Here is a 19,620-nt window from a genome sequence, read left to right as displayed (position 1 = left end):
TGTTCTTCCTACAGGACAACACCCAGGATTTTAGCCTCATCGAACCTTCAAATATTTACTGTCATTGGATACTACGGCGGTCTGTAGCACTTTAATATATAAATAAATCTAATCAATAGGTTTCCAGCAGAGATATTGTTAAAGGCAACCAGAATCAATAGACTTGGCCAAAGCATCTGACACGGTACCCCATAACGCTTAATCTCCACAAATTGAGGTCCGTTGGTGTTGATGATATTATGTACCTGGATAGAAAACTGGTTACAAGGGCACGTCCAGAGGCTAGTGATAAATAGCATATGGGGTACCCCAAGGATCTGTCCTGAGACCTGTCTCTGTTTAACTGTTCATAAATGAGATAGAGGTTGGGATAAATAGTTCAGTCTCAGCGTTTGTAAACACTACAAAGCTAAGCAGGGTAAGAACTTCACAAAAGAATATAGAAACTCTACAGGAAGATCTAGATAAAATAGAGGGGTGGGCAAACACGTGGTTCCTTGTAAGGAAATGTAAAGTAATGCACTCCGGTGCTAAGAATAAGAATGCAAGTTGCACGCTAGGGAGGGAATTGATGATAGAAAAGGATGTGGGGATCCTAGTAGATGACAGCAATAGCATGCAATGCCAAACTGCAGCAATCAAGGCCAACAGACCATTATAATGCATTAAAAAAGGTATTTACTCAAGAGATTAAAACTATAATCCTGCCACTTTACAGAACTCTGGTTCGGCCGCATCTCAAGCATGCCATCCAGTTCTGGTCACTAGTCCTCAGAAAGGATGTTCTGGATCTGAAGAGAATCCAGAGAAGGGCAACAACAAAGCTAATAACGGGACTGGAGGACTTCAGTTATGAGGAACAATTACATACGTTAAATATATTCTCACTGGAGAAGAGAAGCTTAAGAGGAGATCTGATAGGGATATACAAATATATTAACCTGTTGCCGCCCGCCCACCGCCATATGATGTGACGGACTTTGAGCAGGTATATCTGAATGATGGGTGTAGCTACAGACATCATTCAGATATTGCCGTTTTCAGCCGGCGATTCCCTACACCATAAGAATGATCATAGAGGCTGTTCCACCGCTTGATCATTCTTAAGGGAGGTGAGAGGGGACATCCCCCACTTCCGCCGCCCTCCGGTGCTTCTACCGACTCACCGCTACGATCGGTGAGTCGGACAGGGGATCCGCTGGCCCTGGATGTTGAGTCTCTATGATTGTCGGAGGCCAGGCGCCATGTTATGACGTCACACCCGGCCTCTGCATTCAAAAAAGCGGCGCCACCTCTGCTGGGAAGCCGTGATTGTTTTTTTTGTTTTTTTTTATTTCAGGCTTCCTGGACTAGTGGTGAGATGTGGGGTCTTATTGAACCCATATCTCCCTGTAAAGAGGACCTGTCATGTCATATTCCTATTACAAGGGATGTTTACATTCCTTGTAATAGGAATAAAAGTGATCAATTTTTTTTTTTTTCAAAAAAGTGTCAAACTAAAAAAAAGAAAGTATAATTAACAATAAAAAAATAAAAATTTTAAAGCGCCCCTGTCCCCGTGTGCTCGCACGCAGAAGCGAACGCATACGTAAGTCCCGCCCACATATGAAAACGGTGTTCAAACCATACATGTGAGGTATCGACGCGAACGTTGGAGCGAGAGCAATAATTTTGTCCCTAGACCTCCTCTGTAACTCAAAACATGTAACCAGTAAAAAAATTTCAATTATTGCCTATGGGGATTTTTAAGTACTGAACTTTGGAGCCATTCTACGAGCATGTGCAATTTTGAAGCGTGACATGTTGGGTATCTATTTACTCGGCGTAACTTCATCTTTCACAATATGCAAAAACATTGGGCTAACTTTACTATTTTGTTTTTTTTTTTTTAAGCACAAAACTGTTTTTTCCACAAAAAAACGCGTTTGAAAAATTGCTGCGCAAATACCGTGCTAGATAAAAGGTTGCAACAACCGCCATTGTATTCTCTAGGGTCTTTGGGGGTTCTATGTAATTTTCTAGCAAAAAAATGAGGATTTTTACATGTAGGAGAGAAATGTCAGAATTGGCCTGTGTGGCAAGTGGTTAATGGTGATTCCAACATTGGGAGGGAACTATTCACTCTCAGGGCATTCAAGAGGATCTGTGGCCACTCACTGAAGTTGGACAAAAAGCGGTTTAACCTTTAACTGCATAGGGGGTTCTTTACTGTTGGAGTGTTAAGGATATGGATACCCCTTCCACAATCGGTGGTTTCAGCCAGATTGACATCTTCGTGAACACAATATGGTAGAGACCTAGTGGTAGAGGCATATACATACACATACACATAGGTTGAACTGGTGGACCGATGTCTTTATTCAATCTTACCAACTATGAAATTATGAATTGGGCTTACACAAGAACTTATGAGCGATTTCTAGTTGCATCATTGCTTAGTGCTATATATGGTTACTTTCGAATTATTTATATTTATGTAATTCATTATTTATTTATTTTTAAATGGTATCATTATTTTTTAGCTCTATTTTTATCTTTCTGTATTATCTGTATCATGCTTTTCGGCTTGTACCAGAGAGTGAGAATTAATAGAATATCTTATAATTGCTACCTACTCTCATCTGCCTCCCAGCTCCTGAGTATGTATAGCAGTATGGAATAACAGAACTCAGTAGCTGTTTGCAGAGATTTGTCTCATCATCATTATGCGCTCCCTGACAAAGTGCTGAATACAGCAGGAAAAACATCAGAGTTGTATCTTGTTAATTTGGTTTACTAAAGGGATTGGATACATTCTATCTGTTTATTTTGAATGTGCAGTCATGAGCAAATTAAATGAATAAACTGGAATTCGTTTTTAGATGTTTTGATAGTTGAAGTGAATCTTAAATTCATTTATTGAGTGAAGAGTCTCAAATCGTTTAGTAAATTGCCCCATAACTTGGGGTCTTTCCTTTTTTTTCATTTGGAAATATCATTTAAAGAGTAACTCCACTTTTGTTGAGAAAAAATCATTCCCCTCTGGGTGATCAATGCACATTGCAAGCATTTTACCAAACTTTCTTAAATTTTTTTGTGCAGAGTGATGAGAAAAGTTGTAGTGTCTGCATCCCTTTAGAAGAGATTACCAAAAATTACATCTTTGTTGCAGAGGATGCCTAAAACCTGATTGTATCTTAGTCTTCTAGAGTTCTACACCCATGCAGGAAATTACATTTTTTGGGGGGCGTTCTTGAATTTTATAGAAATCTACAGCGGCTGCAAATTGAAAAGGAAAACTAATTTTTGATAACATTAAATTACAGTATGGCTTGTGTAGCAATTGTAAATATTTTTTTTTTCATTTGCTATATTTTTTATTCAATTTTTTTTTTTTTTTTTTTACGCGAAAAGTGAAGTCACACTTCAAGGCTAAATATTCTGGTTCTCACATAAGCCCATTTGTGAGAAAACTGAAAAAACTTTAGATTCATTGGGGTTGATTTAGTAAAACTAGAGTGCAAAATCTAATGCAGCCAATCACCTTCCAGATTTTAATGCCAAAGCTTAATTGAATAAGCTGAAGTTAGAAGCTGATTGGCGACCATGCACAACTGCACCAGTTTTTGCACTTTTCAGTATTAGTAAATCAACCCCATTGCCTTTTTCCATATCTGCTGCACATTTTATTTATTTATTTATTTATTACAGGTACTTAAATAGCACTGCCAATTTACACAGCATTTCACATACACTGTATTACCAAAAGTATTGGGACACCTGCTTTTACACGCACATGAACTTTAATGGCATCCCAGTCTTAGTCCGTAGGGGTCAATATTGAGTTGGCCCACCCTTTGCAGCTATAACAGCTTCAATTCTTCTGGGAAGGCCATCCACAAGGTTTAGGAGTGTCTAGGGGAATAATTGACCATTCTTCCAGAAGCGCATTTGTGAGGTCAGGCACTAATGTGAACAAGAAGGCCTCGCTCACAGTCTCTCAGCCCAAAGGTGTTCTATTGGGTTGAGGTCAGGATTCTGTGCAGGTCAGTTAAGTTCCTCCACCCCAAACTCACTCAGCTATGTTTTTATGGACCTTGTTTAAAATGTCTTGGTATGCTGAAGCCTTAAGAGTTCCCTTCACTGGAACTAAGGGGCCAAGCCTAACCCCTGAAAAGCAACCCCACACCATAATCCCCCCCTCCACCAAATGATTTGGACCAGTGCACAAAGCAAGGTCCATAAAGACATGGATGAGCGAGTTTGGCGTGGAAGAATTTGACTGGCCTGCACAGAAGAGTTGAAGCTGTTATATCTGCAAAGGGTGGGCCAACTCAATATTAAACCCTACGGACTAAGACTGGGGTGACGTGTAAAGGCAGGCGTCCCAATACTTTTGGTAATATAGTGTATATATTGTACATTCACATCAGTTCCTGCCCTCAAGGAGCTTACAATCTAAGGTCCCTATCTCACATTCATGCATACACATACTAGAACCAATTTATACAGGAGCCAAAACCTACCAGCATATCTTTTGGAATGTGGGGGGAAGCCGGAGTAACCGGAGGAATCCCACGCAGACACAGGGAGAGCATGCAAATTCCAGGCAGGTAGTGTCATGTTTGAGATTTGAATTGTCAACCCTGGTGCTGCTAGGCAGAAGTGCTAACCACTTTTGAATTTTCCTTAGAATATAACCTACTCTTTATCTCACAGGTTTTGCTGGAGACCCGTCAAGTATTAAATGTGCCCACTTCATAGATGGGAACATGACTTTGAAAAGCCCGGCACGAGTGGAACCATTTTATATCATTTTGGATAATCCAACCTTTTCCTGCTTGGGCCCTCTACTGTCACTTGTGAAAAAAAAGACCCCAATTCATGGAAGTGTACTCATCTACTTCCAGATAGTTTGTCCGGGAGAACCCAAATATCAAGAATATAAAATTCATCTTCATCTACTGCCACTTATTCCACACATCGAAGAGGTAAAATAGAGTTTCAATTTTCTAATTGTATAATCATTTTAAATAAAATATTTAAATGTTCTCTAGAAATAATAGCTCCATGATCTGATACCGACATCCATCTTGCTCCCCCCTGCTGGTCGCTTCCTCCATCAGGACGCCAAGGAAATACCTAGTGCTTGAATGGGGGAGCATGTGACCTCCTCTCCTTTTTTCCTGTAATGTATTGCCCAGGCCTGAGTCGTCTATTACCAGGCAAGTGAAGTAGAAGTCAGCCACTAACCCTGAGTTTGTTCTAACATGGAACTCACATAGGGTTTGGACTTTCAGCTTCAACAGGAGAACCAAGACACTCATGAACATGGGGAAGTTATCAGTAGGTTGGGGTTGTACTTTACAAAGAGCTGACCTGAACCTTATATGGTCATTATATTTTCTGTTTCTCTTTTTTGCTCTTAATGTATTGCTAATATTTCTTAGCATGTGAGCCTTAACATAGAAAAATAATGCTTCCCTCTCATGATCCTTCACTAGCTAGGGTGACATATGTCTTAAAACCTGATTTAATCTGTACCTATTACAATTCTGCTTCAGAGACTTGACAAGGACAAGATGAAGTTGGGATTTCAGAGAATTGCAAAGCCTCCTCAGACCAATGACACTGTATACACAAAAACCAAATATCTGATTACCAGTCGCCCACAAGACTATGTACTTCCCAAGGTAACCTTGACATTTGAATGCTAACACAAAGTCATTTTACAGTCATAATGAATCGTTTTAGGGTGGTTTGTTGATCACAGTTAAAAATGGTCAAATTTCACATTTTTATTTCATCAGTTTACAATTTTTATGTGAAGCACATTGATCATCTGGTTTCTTGAATTTCAAGTGTTGATTTTAGGCAATTCTGTTGCGAGTCCTTTGGACTAATGTTATTGATCAGCTGCAATTGTGCAATCTGTAGTTTATTATTTACTGTTGTTTACTGTTGCCTATTGTATAATTAGAATGCTTGAATGCTTGACTTGCTATCCTGAACCATCCTTCCCTAATAATAACCACAAAAGGGCAGTACTCTGGTACAGTCCAACCAGTAGGGATGGGTGAACGGCTCGGCCCGAGCATCAATTCGGGGTTAACATTTGCCCGTTCGGCTGTTTGCCGAAAACACCCAAATTTTCAGGGTGTTCATCCTGACAAATAATCTGCAATGCACTGAGCGCCCCACAGTGCATTCTGAACCCTGATTGGTCAAAGCTTTGTCCAATCTAGGTGCAATGTACGCTGATTTTTAAACCCAGCCACAGCGTCCTCAACAACCGATGAGTCATCAATAGTCAATGGGTTTCAGTGCCATTTAAAAAGTAAAGTAAAGAATGGTGTGGCCCCCCCTCCCCCCAGTCCACACCAGGCCTTTTGGGTCTGGTATGGATTTGGAGGGGAACTCTACACCAAAAAAAAAAAACTGTGGGGTCCCCACCAAAATCCATACCAGATCCTTATCTGGGCATACAGCCTAGCAGGTCAGGAAAGGAGGGGGACGAGTGAGCTCCCCCTCCCCCCTTCTAAACCATACCAGACCACATGCTCTCAACATGGGGGGTGCTTTGGGGCAGGGGGGCTCTGCCTGGAGGAGGGTCGGCAGGGTCCCGATAAGAGGAGAATCAGGGCTTCTCTGGGCAAAACCACTGCAAGGAGCAGGTAAGTATGACATGTTTGTTATTCTTTTTTTAAACTTGCCTTTAATATCACTTTAAGTTAACACTCACATGCTGGGCTGAACTTTGTACATTCTATACCATGGTGAGTTGAAAACAGACCTTTTTTGTAATGTTTTGGAAGTGTCTGAATTGATAGTGTCTGCAAACTGTGTAAGGCCTTCCTAACCCCCAAATCATCCGACTTTACATACAGATTCCAACAGTACTGTGAGAAGAACAGTCTGATGGGCCTGATGTGATTTATAGACAAAAAAAGTTTATTGATTTAAAATGAATAAAGGGATTCAGCACAGGTGCGGTCTGTGTGTATCCTCAATTAGAATGTTGGGTCTCATCTCTTTTAAGGAGAAAGATCTTAACCAGAATTTTTTAGATCTGCCCAACTGCTTTCGCCATTACAAAGAATAGTGATTATGCCATGTTCCTAAAACATGGTTTCTCCATAATGTATTAGGACAAATACGTGGCATATCCATAATGACTTGGTGGCCTTAAGGAAGGGATAAAGGACATAATGAGCTGACTTGTTGTTTGGTGCCAAACCTCAATCTTGGGTAGTTTGATCCTATAACAATAGCATGTGAAGTTTTTGGTCAGGTCACAAAGAAATGCATTATATAGATTTTATTGTAAATGAATACATACAAATGGTACAAGTCTATATGAAGGTACCAAGGAAGCCCAAACATTACCTAATCAAATAATGATACAAATATATATATATATATATATATATGTATATGTATATATGCGTGTGTGTGTGTGTGTATGTATGTATGTATGTATATATATATATATATATATATATCTAATTTTATGACTGTAGGTCAACTATCTTTATTCACATTGTTAACTATTTGGCCTGGCACTTTTGTATGTTTTCGTTACATCAATTTTAATCCAAACTTAGGTTAGCCATTCATTATGTTTCTTTGAAAATTATCTGTAACCTAAAACTAGACTGTGACAGACCTAGCCAGGAGAGAGACTTTTGGAGGGGACTGTATGCTAGCCTCTTGCCGATCGATTGGGGGCCCTTGCATTTGGGGGAACGGTGCTCTTTGTGAGCTGTATGCCTGGGGACCCTTGAGGTGGTATTACTGTGGATTCGGGTCCTGGTCCCCCAGGACACACAGACTCTGGGGACCCTGGATTTTCCATATTGGAATAGTGGCTGATTCATAATGCTGGGACAGATACTGTTAGGAGATGCTGATGTAAATTCCAGCACCTGTCTGTCAGTTGTCAGATAAAATGTGTATTGTAAATAAGTCTATAGTATGGGATCTAAGAGTCATTAGATCCCCATTGTTGTTTGTGTTAATTAACTCTGCTATTGTGTGAAGAAGAGTCTATGTTGATTGTGATAATGTTGATTGCATTTTCTGAACTACAAGACGGCCAAGCTGGCCTAAAGGTCATGTCTGAGTCATCTAGGCTGTCTAAAGGGATTAGTTAATTAGCTCATGTTAATTAGGTTAATTAGGTTACAGCTGTATTGTTAGAGTAATATGAGCAGGAGGTCTGCACCTCCTCTTTTATTGTATAAATAAGACTGTATTCCTGTCAATAAAGAGAGATTCCTGTTTGAACTTACATACAGCCTGCCTGGTGTTTGTTCTGAGCTATCACAACTGGGTTAGAACGGCACATAGCTGAAGTTCTAATCCCGGAGCATTGGATAACCAAACAATCAGACGTTGCAATCTGATTCAATAGCTGCAGAGGAGTGTTGGGAGAGTAGAACCGAGCGAGCAAGGGGCTTGTTACATAAATTATATTTGTTTATCTAAATAATACAACATGATATTAATATATTTCTAGGTTTAAAATGTCAGGTCACCACAGAGAGTAATCTCAGAAGTAAAATATACATTATTAGCTAAAGGTGATCCAATGGATTGAACTTACCTGGTAAAGTGGTCCCTGGACTTCATGGGAGGCTCGTCTATGCTTTCTGGAACCTGGAGAGCCTATCCTGACTAGCCAGTGTTATTTCACCAGCCAACAAGTTTCCTTTTATATTAGGTTTATGTATGCATTTGGATGATAATTTGACCCATGCTATGACTAAAACCTAATCTAATAATCATTTCTTGATGAAATTCTCCAGACTCTTAAGTTCCAGTCCAGTCATCACTCCGGGCCTTACCAGTTCACAGAGATCAGTGTAACAGGAAATGATATCAACATTTTTATAGAGGTAAAAGAAGAATGCACTACAGAAACCGTTTGGGACACTATCTTAACAAGAGGTACCATTTTATCATTTTATGTTTTAATTTATTGGATATTTTGCATGATAGCCTGAGTTTACAACTGAGAAAGGAATACATTTTAGTTCAAACTCTGTACTTTCTACACCTCCAACCAAGCAGAGCTGGGACGGGGGGGTATAAGGGGATAGTGTTGATATGTGGATAAGGGCATGCACCGGAATCTTTGGCTTCACTTTGACTTCACTTCTGTCAGAAGGAGCCGAGGCTCAATAGCTGCTGAAGGGAGGAGTCTGCTTTCTCCTGCTTTCAATCACAGTCTGCTGAGGGCAGAAGAGAGCAAACTCTGCTTAGAACACACCTCCATCTCAGAACAGTGCTGCTGGGGAGTGAGGGAAGACTGCCCTTCTTCCATCTGCCCGTCTCCCCTCGTCATATGATATGATTTAGGAATAGGGAGGAGCTTCCCAGTGGATGATATACTGAGAAGTTGAAATTAGTAAGTACGCAGAGGGTGGGTAGGGGGTTGGCCTCAACTCAACACCTAAATCTCCCCTCTGCTCCTCAGAACCCCCAAAGAGCCCCTTAACACCCTTCAGCCTCCCTTCTCCCCCATAGCCCTCTCAAATCCCTTTAGTTCCATACACCCCACAGAGCCCACCTCCCCTTCCTCCTCTTTCCTCCCACTGACATAAATGCTAAACCTGTCCTTCTCAGGCTGACAACACCAACACATAGACCTATTTTTTTCATCCAGTGACATCAGCAATGCAGGGACATTTTTTTCTTTACAGTGACACCATCGACGCAGGGACACTTTTTTCTTTGCTACTGTTAGCTCCCTATTTGTGCATCGATTTTAAAAACTTTGGTTCTCTGCAGTGTACCAGAACTACTGGTGCTATTTCAGTGTATGCCCACAAATGCGGCCAGTGAGGCTATTGGAGCCATTTCCTTTTTCCATCTTTATTCGGGACACTGGATGACCTTGTCCCAGCACTCTCAGCCAGTGCAGGCAGTGTAAACTTTCCACTGATAAAATTTTCACCCACGGTATTTGACAGTGGGACCAAGAAAACCCAACCATGTTTCCTGTATGGTCATGTTTATTTTATCTTCCCTCCAGACCTGCTAGTGGGTGGCTCATCATAGGTGCTAGTGTATGCGCCCCTCCCTTCCTCCTCCACTACTCCCTCCCCCTTCATCATTGCCTATGAATTATCACACAATTGTGCAGTGCGAATCATGAGACATGTAGTACCTAAAGGAGGCCAGGCACTGCTGTAAGGAGGAGGTGGAACTGATCAAGGGCCCCATGCGTGGTGCTGCACTCAACAGTATATCAAAAGTATAAAATTCAACAGTAATTGTTATTTCTTTTCTATCTGCCATATGTATAATAATAATTGACTATCTACCTTTTTTGTACCATTTTTTAATATGAGCCTTGTATAACAATTTAATGTTTTCCTTTTAAATACCTTGCTACATAAGCATTGTTGTAAAAGTACACCCAGTAACCTTTTCTTTATTTAAAAATATCAATAAACATATTGAAAATAACTTTCTAATCAAAGTAAAAAAAAATGGCTGTAGATACACGTTCAGCAATGCTCTAAGTTTTCACATATGAGCTACAACAAATTTATAATAAATACTTTTACATTGTAATCTCTTTAATCTAACCCATGGTCATCCCTATTATTTTTAGGGGACATAAAACATTTATTAAGATCAGTAGATCAACTGAAGAACAAGGAGGGTAAGTGAACTGTAATTCGTAAACTGTAATGTTGGGTTTTCAAAAGCCCCCAATACCTTTTTAATAAAGTTTTATGAAAACTGAAATATGAACGCACACTGACAAAGCTTAAAGTTGTTGTAAAGTCAGAGGGGTTTTTATCCTAATGGATATCTAAAAAATGTGATAGCGCTGCTGCAATCTGACAAATAATACATAAATCCAATAATATGCAATGTGCTGAATAAATATACAATCCAATAGTAAATGTATAAAAGCAATTGACTGTAACAAAAAAATCTTATTATCATAGAATGTTTCAAATTACACTGTTAGAAAAAACTGCTTAAGTAAAAAATGTAAATAAATCCAATACTGATGTGCTATAAACAAATGTGCTGAAAAAAATTAAAAGTCCAATATCAAATATATATGAAAGTTAATTGGAACACAAAATCTTCTTATATAGTGTGCTTCAAATTCCAAAGTGAGAAAGTGCTTCTCAGATAAACCAATAATCTGTGACTATTGCTCCTTTCACCAGGTGAAATGGCTGCTCACCTCCTTCTTATGCTGCGTACACACGGTCGGACTTTTCATCTACAAAAGTCCGACAGACGCCGACGGACTAAAGCCGGCTGATAATCAGATCGTGTGTGGGCTTCCCCGGACTATCAGCGGACTTTTCCAGCCGCAAATATAATGGACTTTAGATTTGAAACATGCTTCAAATCTTTACGTCGTAACTCCGCTGGACCCAGAAATCTGCTTGTCTGTGTGCTAGTCCGATGGACAAAAACCCACGCTAGGGCAGCTATTGGCTACTGGCTATCAACTTCCTTATTTTAGTCCGGTGTACGTCATCATGTATGAATCCGTCGGACTTTTGTGTGATCGTATGTAGGCAAGTCCGTTCGTTAGAAAGTCTGCCGCAAGTCCGCCAAAAGTCCGTCGAAAGTGTGTCGGACGGGCTGTCGGACTTTTGTAGCCGAAAAGTCCGACCGTGTGTACACGGGATTAGACCCTGAAAGGGGCAAACTCACTCACAACTAATGATAATTCCCATCAGGAAAAAGGCTCCACACTGATCTTTAATGGTTCCCACCAAGGTCATGCAGGGATCAAACAAGCTTTGCACCTTGTATGCTTCTCCTTTTAAAGGTTGCCTCCGTGTGGATCACCAGCAACTCCAGACCGACATGCAAAAATATAAAGTGCAGTACCCTGTATTCAATGCAATAAACCTCGCCCACCTAGCTTCATCTTTTAAACTCACATTTATTTCAATAAAAAACGGCATATAACATATTTAGAATCCAACAGGTCTCTGTTACCGCCAGGTTCTAGCTCTATGCGTTACGCCACCATCCATGTGGCTTCATCTGGAGGGCAAGCCTAGCGGTTTTGGCAGGGTGACTTTTTACTGTTTGTGCTTTTAAATCCTCTAAGGCTGATAATAGAAAGGACTATGGCTACAACAAAATGGCCTAATTTTGGCTACAACATAGTCCAACATAGTCCATTTGATGAATTGGTGATGTTGGCAGTTTCAAAGTTACAGTTTCACAAATTGCAGAATGTGGATCACTGTTGGAACCAGACAATGGACCTGTTAGTCCTTTCTATCATCCAACCTTCAAAAGAGAAGCATACGAGGTGCAAAGTATGTTTGATCCCTGCAGGACCTTGGTGGGAACCAATAAAGATCAGTATGGAGTCTTTTTCCTGATGGGAATTAGTTGTGAGCGAGTATGACCCTTTCAGGGGAGCTTTTCCGAGAAGAGGAAGATCTGGGCTGCTCTGTGCAAAACCACTACACAGAACAGGTAAGTATAACATGTTTGTTATTTTAAAACAAATAAATCCAAGACTAAATTAATAATAACTAAAGTATAACTTTAACTTACTGCTCTGTTTCAAACCTGGCATTCCTTCAATTGGGAGGGGGAGAGTTCTTATCCCTTTTGCCCTATTCTTAAATCAAAAGGAAATGTTATCATTTTTATCATTGTGCAGTCATATTTCAGTTTTCCTCCATGTTGTGAATTAGCCAGATCTACACCGGGAGACTATTTTGTTCTTGAAATAAAGACAATGGATGCTTTATCCATTTCATTAATTGGTGATGTTGGCAGTGTCAAAGTTACAGTTTCACAAATTCCAGAATGTGGATCACTGTTGGAACCAGACAATGGACCTGTTCCATGAAGCTGCAATAGTACTGTAATATTGAGTGAAAATATTAATTGGGAGGCTGCATTAGCATGTTTTGAATGCTATTTAGCTCCCCTTAAATGGGCGTTATCACTTTGCCCATTCAAGGCAAAGTCACAGGGTCTGTTAAAAGCCCACCTTATGCTCACCTTTCCAGCACTCTCTTTCCACACCCAGCAACCAATTAATTGACCCAAGCACTGTCAAATGATAAATGTGGTGACATTATCACTCCTAAGTTTCAACACTGGATAATTTTGTTCTTGGTGGGGGATCAATATGAAAGTATGTATTTATGATTTGCATTATGGTTTCAGGTGCATCATCTCCACCAGAACATTTTGTGGACAAACACCGAAAGACTCTTATTGAAAGACTGTCCCATGTAGACCCGGTTCTGGATGACCTGATGGCCCAGAGTCTTCTGACCCAGGAGCAATATGACAATATACGTAGAAGAAAGCCTACCCAAGAGAAGATGAGACAGCTCTATCAATATACAACCTCCTGGGGTTACCCGGACAAGGAGAATCTTTACCAGGCCATACTAAGGTGCAACAAACCTCTTGTCATTGATCTTGAGGGACTACAAATTGCCATTTAGAAAGATTTGCCCCTCAATTAGAGGCCTGCCTGCCCCTAATCATATATGCTGTGCCCCTTAATTTTTATTTTTTTTTATTCCATGTGCATAGATAGAATCTGCTCATCTTCTCTTTATGTAGTTATTTGTAAAGTTATACTTTTGTCTGATTTTTTTTTTTTTTTGCATATTTATAATCCATACACTGAGAACATGAAGCTGAAAATGTCTTAAGGAGTGATGATACAAAATACCAACCCCAGTATGTGCCTACAGTGCATGCATGTAATATACTGTATACTGTATTGTTTTATATACCATAGATGAAAAAACATAAAATAAAGTTTTTAAAAATATTCCAACAATTTTCTTCATAATTTTTACTTTATCTCATGTGTGGGTTGTTGGTAAATATTTACATACTTATTTAGGCTAAGTAAACATTTAAATGTCTTTTCCCGATTTTGGGGGAACAACTTTACAGTTTTGGGGGAACAGCAGTGCTCATCTGATTGGGTTCTTGTAATGATTGGCTCTTTCTTTGGTAATGTATACAGTATATTTTCATAAAGAGGAGACCATTGTCACTTAAACAGAGTGGTGTAGCCATGGAAGGTGGTCCACCCCGGATACAGCCTTGTTGGGGATAGGACACCCCCCTCTCTGTAGGCTTTTCAGTATCAGCCCTTACAGCCTTGTCAGACTTCATATACAGACGCAGCACAAAGTCAAGGAAGACTTTCCTAAGCTCCTGGTCTCTGATGTGTCCCCAGGGTGGACGTTTAATAGGGTTTCCCTCACTCTGCCAGGCATCACTGGGCTGAGGTCTGGTAAGCATTTTTAGTGCTTTTTGCATTTTTCAGATTTGCCCTACAGTCTATTTAACATGGTTTCCTATGGAACATGTTCTGCAGCAGTCAGGGTCCCAGGCTGGATCCAGGAGAGGCTGGCGGTGAATGGTCCGATATGTCAGAGTGCAGCCGCTGACAATCTGCACGCGAGCCAGCAGCAGTGATCCTCTGATGGTAGGGAAACCCAGCCTGACAGAACGGCCACCTGATGAACAAGCAGTAACAGCTGATGAGGGAGGCTGAGGATTGCCAAGACAATGCATTTCAGAGACCTGAAGAAGGAGGCCACTTCCTCTGCAATGCTTTGTCTTGGCAGCCCTCAGCATCCCTCATCAGCTGTTAATGCTCGTTAAAGACATTGCATTTCAGAGGGTGTGGCCTCCTTCAGGTCTCTGAAACCCCTTGTCTTGGCAACCCTCAGCGTTACTGCTTGTTCATCACATGACCATTCTGTCGGGCTGGGTTTCCCTACCATCAGAGGATCACTGCTTTGGGGGTGGGCGGCTTGCGTGTAGTTTGTCAGAGGCTGCACGCTGACACATCAGGCCATTCACCACCAGCCCCTCCTGGATCCAGCCTGGGACCCTGACTGTGGGAGTGAAGCTACAGCCTAACAAGGAAGAAAAAAATATATTTAAATGAGGCTTATGTCAAAGCATTATGATCAAGCACCTCAACCCAATGTAGGTCTGTCACTCAGCCCCAAAGCATAAACAAAAAAGATTTCCCAAGAGGGGAAGAGAAAGAGAAGGCTAATAAAGTGACAGAAGGTGCAGGCTGCTGGTTGATAAAGAGAAAATACTTTATTGCAACAAAATCTAAAATCATAACAAGGTAGCCACAGCCATGGCAATAAGAGACATTAATACAAAAAATATTGTAAATAATACTGCGCCAACTAAATGTGAGAAGCAGCCAGCATAACAAATAGACCAATTGTGAAATGTGATAAAAGTGAAAAAAAGTGGCGCTAAAAATGTCAAAAAGAAAAAACTGCACTTGGAAAAAGAAAAATAAAGCTGCGGTTATAAGTGAGGCACACCAAAACAAAACAATAAACAAAAAACCGCGCTAAAATAATAATGGATTATTAAAAAATATGTAATTTTAGTATAGTCCTTGTAGTCCCATATAAATGTCCACAACAGATGAGGGACGTAGAACTGTTATATGTGAATAGCATGAAAGTTCATCCAATAAGGTAAAATGACAGTGGAACTGGAAAAACATCAAATTGTTGCGCTTACCAGACGTAAGCCAAATATGAACAGATGGCTTAAACCCAGCCTGGGTCTTTAAACAGATGACCTGGACAGATCAGGATGATCGCACTCGTCTCATGTGCCCAGTCCATAGAGGTATTTATCCAAAAATATATAACACAAGCATAGCGTAATACTGATAATTTTATAAAAACACTCAAAATGTGAAAAAAAGTGCAACACTCAACACAAAACTAATCATTGATATCATATATCATCCAAAGTTGACACTGCAACTAAGGATGGTAAGTGAGTGTCATGCAATCATGCAAGGAAGTGAAGTAGGGTGAATTAAGTAAAAGTAGAGTTTGCAACACCCAATGTCTGTTAGACAGATTCAGGTAATGACAAGACTGTACCCAATCACCCAAAATTATTGGCAAAAGAAAAATTATACAAAAAATACGTGAAAAAAGGAAGAAACAAGAAGAACCCTTTACAGGCAGCACATCACATGCACAAGCTGCTTACCAGATAACAGATTCGTATAGGCAAAATATCACACAACCCAGCGTGTAAATAAGATAGGATTACACCAGTGAACCTAGGGGATATTCTGCTTACCAGACATCCTCATAGAGTAGGCAGATGGGATGGAGCACAAACAGGCTCCTATCTGGAGCGGCGTAGACACGTCCTGACCAGTCAAGCCCAAGCTCAGAAGTGCATAAGAAGTAAAAAATACCAATAGTATAATACTGTATGATCCGGTTTATTCAATTGTAGAGTAACACTTACATAAGAAGAAGTTAAAACAGCAAGAAATGGAGCCGGCCGGCATGGGAGGGACGTGCTGACGTCACCACATTTGCCCTGTGAGGACAGGAGTGTGTTTGAGTGCCGGCCGGCTCCATTTCTTGCTGTTTTAACTTCTTCCTATGTAAGTGTTAGACCCGGTATCGGACAGTGGCCTGACATCAGCATTAGTGTCTCCTCCCCGATGTGTTTTCTCCAATAGGACATTATCAAGGGGTCTTCTAGTGTCAGGCATCAAACTAGTTTATATAGCCTCTCAAAACTGCTCAAATCATGGTGTCTCCTTAGAGAAATTGCCTCTGGCAAAATGGCCGATGGATCACTTCCTGTTTGCAGAGCCCCCCCGACCCAAAGCACCCCCCGTGTTGAGGGCATGTTGCCTGGAATGGTTCAGGAGGAAGGGCGCTCACTCGCCCTACCCTTTCCTGTCTGCATGCTCAGATAAGGGCCTGGTATGGATTTTGGGGGGGGTACGGGGGACCCTACACTGTTTTCTTTAAAAACATTTTGGCATGGGGTTCCCCTTAAAATCCATACCAGACCTGAAGGGTCACTGTTTTTTTTCAATTTTTTTTTTATTGCCAGCAATGTTTTTTTTTTTTTACATTCAGCTGTCAGCGGGGAACCCCGCTGACAGCTAATGACTCATCAGTTGATAAGGACGTGGAGAACACTCCTTAGCAACTGGCTATTCTTCAACTAGCTATTCAGATTGGTCGATCAATTTTCAAATCATTTGAATTCTAATCATTCCAAAAATTAGAAATTTGTTGGATGTAAAAAATGGATGTACACAACAGATGTAAAAGTCTGGATCTGTTTGTCATCCGATTTTCTAACAAACAAAAAAAGCGATTGAACATATAAAGAAAACGGAACACCTGTGTGAAAGGGGCCTAATACAGGAGGTGTGTTTACTGGCCTGATCACAAGGTGATAATAAAGGAACAATGGTAAGCTGCAATATGTTACATTTTTTGGGCTTAGATACACTTTAATTAAAAGTATGTCAAGGCATTGGTTTATCAATATCATCCAAAATCTACATCCATATGGAGGAAAACTTTCCAATCCATCCTTAATGTATGTATAAAACCTTTCCTTGTATTCTCGAAGGGTTTATAATCTTAGCTACCCAGGGAAGTGGATACATAAAAAACTTGTAACAAGAAGTACGCATGCGCGGGACCTCCAATATGGCCCTGTAAGCCGGGAGCTCCTCACTGCCTGAGCCGACAAGCCAACCTAGCCCCACAACCAGACAGCGGGAATCGATTGGGAAACACCCCCTCAACATTCCTATGCCAGGCAGCTCGGTCCGCCGTGACCTGGGACCGCAATTCTCTGCTGAGAGAGTCCAGGCCGAATCCAAGATGGCGGCTGCATCTCAGCCACGAGACACACACAGGGGCCAAGCGGAATACAGGCAAGTCATTACCCCAGCCACTTTAGTCTTCACCCCCCATGCTAATTCCATCATCTCCCACAGTGTGACCCCATCGCCTGGACAATTACACACTAACCCCACTGAATACAACTCCGGCTCATCCGGAAGCCATTATCTCCCCAGGAAGCCCAGACCATGATATACCCCAGAACGCAGGAGACTTATTCATCAAATTTTCTGAGTTACTTGAAAGGGGTCTGTCTCTCACAGCCATCAAAATTACTAATGACATTCGCTCTGACTTCCAAAACCTGGGCTCCAGGATGGAAGCAATAGAGCATAAGCTCGACATTACGGTGTCAAGGGCCAACCAAAACACTTACCACATACATGTAATACAAGAGCAACTGGACATGGCAATGAACAGGATTGACGACCTTGAAAAACGTTCCAGGAGGGACAATATCAGGGTCAGAGGTATCCCAGAATCTACCACAGACGTCCCCAAAGCGATACAGGATCTCATTAAGACCCTCATCCCTGCCATATCCCCACACAAATTGGAGTTGGACAGAGCACATAGGTCACTGGGCCCCCCCAGAAAGTACGGGTCTCCCAGGGACTTAGTCGTGATACTGCACTATTACAGTGTGAAAGAGGAGATTATGAAAATCTCACAACAACAATTCCACATATCCTTCCAAGGAAAGGATATCCAGATCTTTGCAGACATCTATCCAATGACCATTCAAAGATGCAGAGCACTTAAAGTGGAGTTCCACCCAAAAATGGAACTTCCACTTTTTGAATTCCCCCCCCCCTCTGGTGTCACATTTGGCACCTTTCAGGGGGGGAGGAGGGAGTAGATACCTGTCTAATACAGGTATTTGCTCCCACTTCCTGGCATAGATCACTGCGACGCTTGCAGTGACCTACGCCACTTCCGGCGCCTACACTGTCCTCCCCCGCTGTATTCTGGGAGACACAGAACACAGCAGGGACCAGAGAGGACGCGCAGAGCGACTCACGAATGCGCAGTAGGGAACCAGGAAGTGAAGCCACACGGCTTCACTTTCTTATTCCCTTACCGAGGATGGTGGCGGCAGCAGCCGAGAGCCAACGGACGGATCGGCTTCGGCTGCCTACATCGCGGGCTCCCTGGACAGGTAAGTGTCCATATATTAAAAGTCAGCAGCTGCAGTATTTGTAGCTGCTGGCTTTTAATATTTTTTTTTCGGCGGACCTCCTCTTTAAACCACTGCTTCAGATCCTGTCACAGAAGGAGATCAAATATTGGTGGGCTTTCCCCTTTGCACTAAAATTTACCTGTAAAGCCAAATCCTACTCCTTCACTACCCTCTCAGAGGGTGAACAGGTTTTCCTTTCCCTGAAATTTATTTCGCAGGACCCAGCAATAGACAGCTCAAATATTCAAGCAGGATCCTCCAAGCGCCCTATTCCTACAAGCCCGATTTACTCAATGTGGAAGACAAACAGAAGTAAGCGCGTAAAGGAACCCATGCCTACCTGAAGACGGATAAAACACTAACTCATTCTTCTTACTCCTCAGGGCACTGCCCTGCTCTGCAAATTCAACTGGGTTCTCCTTCCTGACCTGGGAGACCCGCCTGATACCTCTGCACTACCCCATCCAAATCCATTGATAAGAGTGACTATATACCCCATCTTTAGTTCTGCAACCGCCTCTTAACAAGAGTTTGGGGCACTTATCATAACAAGTGATTTGCCTGAGAGGTGCATACTGTTAAACATAAGAGAACTCATACTGGACTCTCGGCTGACAGCCTCAAGGACAGCCTCCAATTAAGGATGAGCCGAACACCCCCCCGATTCGGTTCGCACCAGAACATGCGAACGGACAGAAAATTCACACGAACGTTAGAACCCCATTGACGTCTATGGGACTCGAACGTTTG

At 41.5% G+C, this 19,620-nt stretch overlaps 1 protein-coding gene across 1 annotated transcript in view; it reads left to right on the top strand.

Moving 5' to 3' along the window:
* Positions 1 to 13,783, top strand: part of LOC141148392 (uncharacterized) — a 75,914-nt gene extending 62,131 nt beyond the window's left edge. Inside the window, exons 14-18 of the mRNA XM_073635852.1 lie at positions 4,699 to 4,970; positions 5,544 to 5,672; positions 8,787 to 8,928; positions 10,601 to 10,651; positions 13,162 to 13,783. Coding sequence (XP_073491953.1) covers positions 4,699 to 4,970; positions 5,544 to 5,672; positions 8,787 to 8,928; positions 10,601 to 10,651; positions 13,162 to 13,448 — 881 coding nt within the window. The 3' untranslated portion in view covers positions 13,449 to 13,783. The remainder of the gene's footprint in view (positions 1 to 4,698; positions 4,971 to 5,543; positions 5,673 to 8,786; positions 8,929 to 10,600; positions 10,652 to 13,161) is intronic.
* Positions 13,784 to 19,620: the final 5,837 nt, after the last annotated feature.

Source organism: Aquarana catesbeiana, linkage group LG06 (genome assembly GCF_042186555.1).
Source record: "Aquarana catesbeiana isolate 2022-GZ linkage group LG06, ASM4218655v1, whole genome shotgun sequence".
NCBI lineage: Eukaryota > Metazoa > Chordata > Amphibia > Anura > Ranidae > Aquarana > Aquarana catesbeiana.
This window is presented reverse-complemented; position numbering and strand designations above follow the sequence as displayed.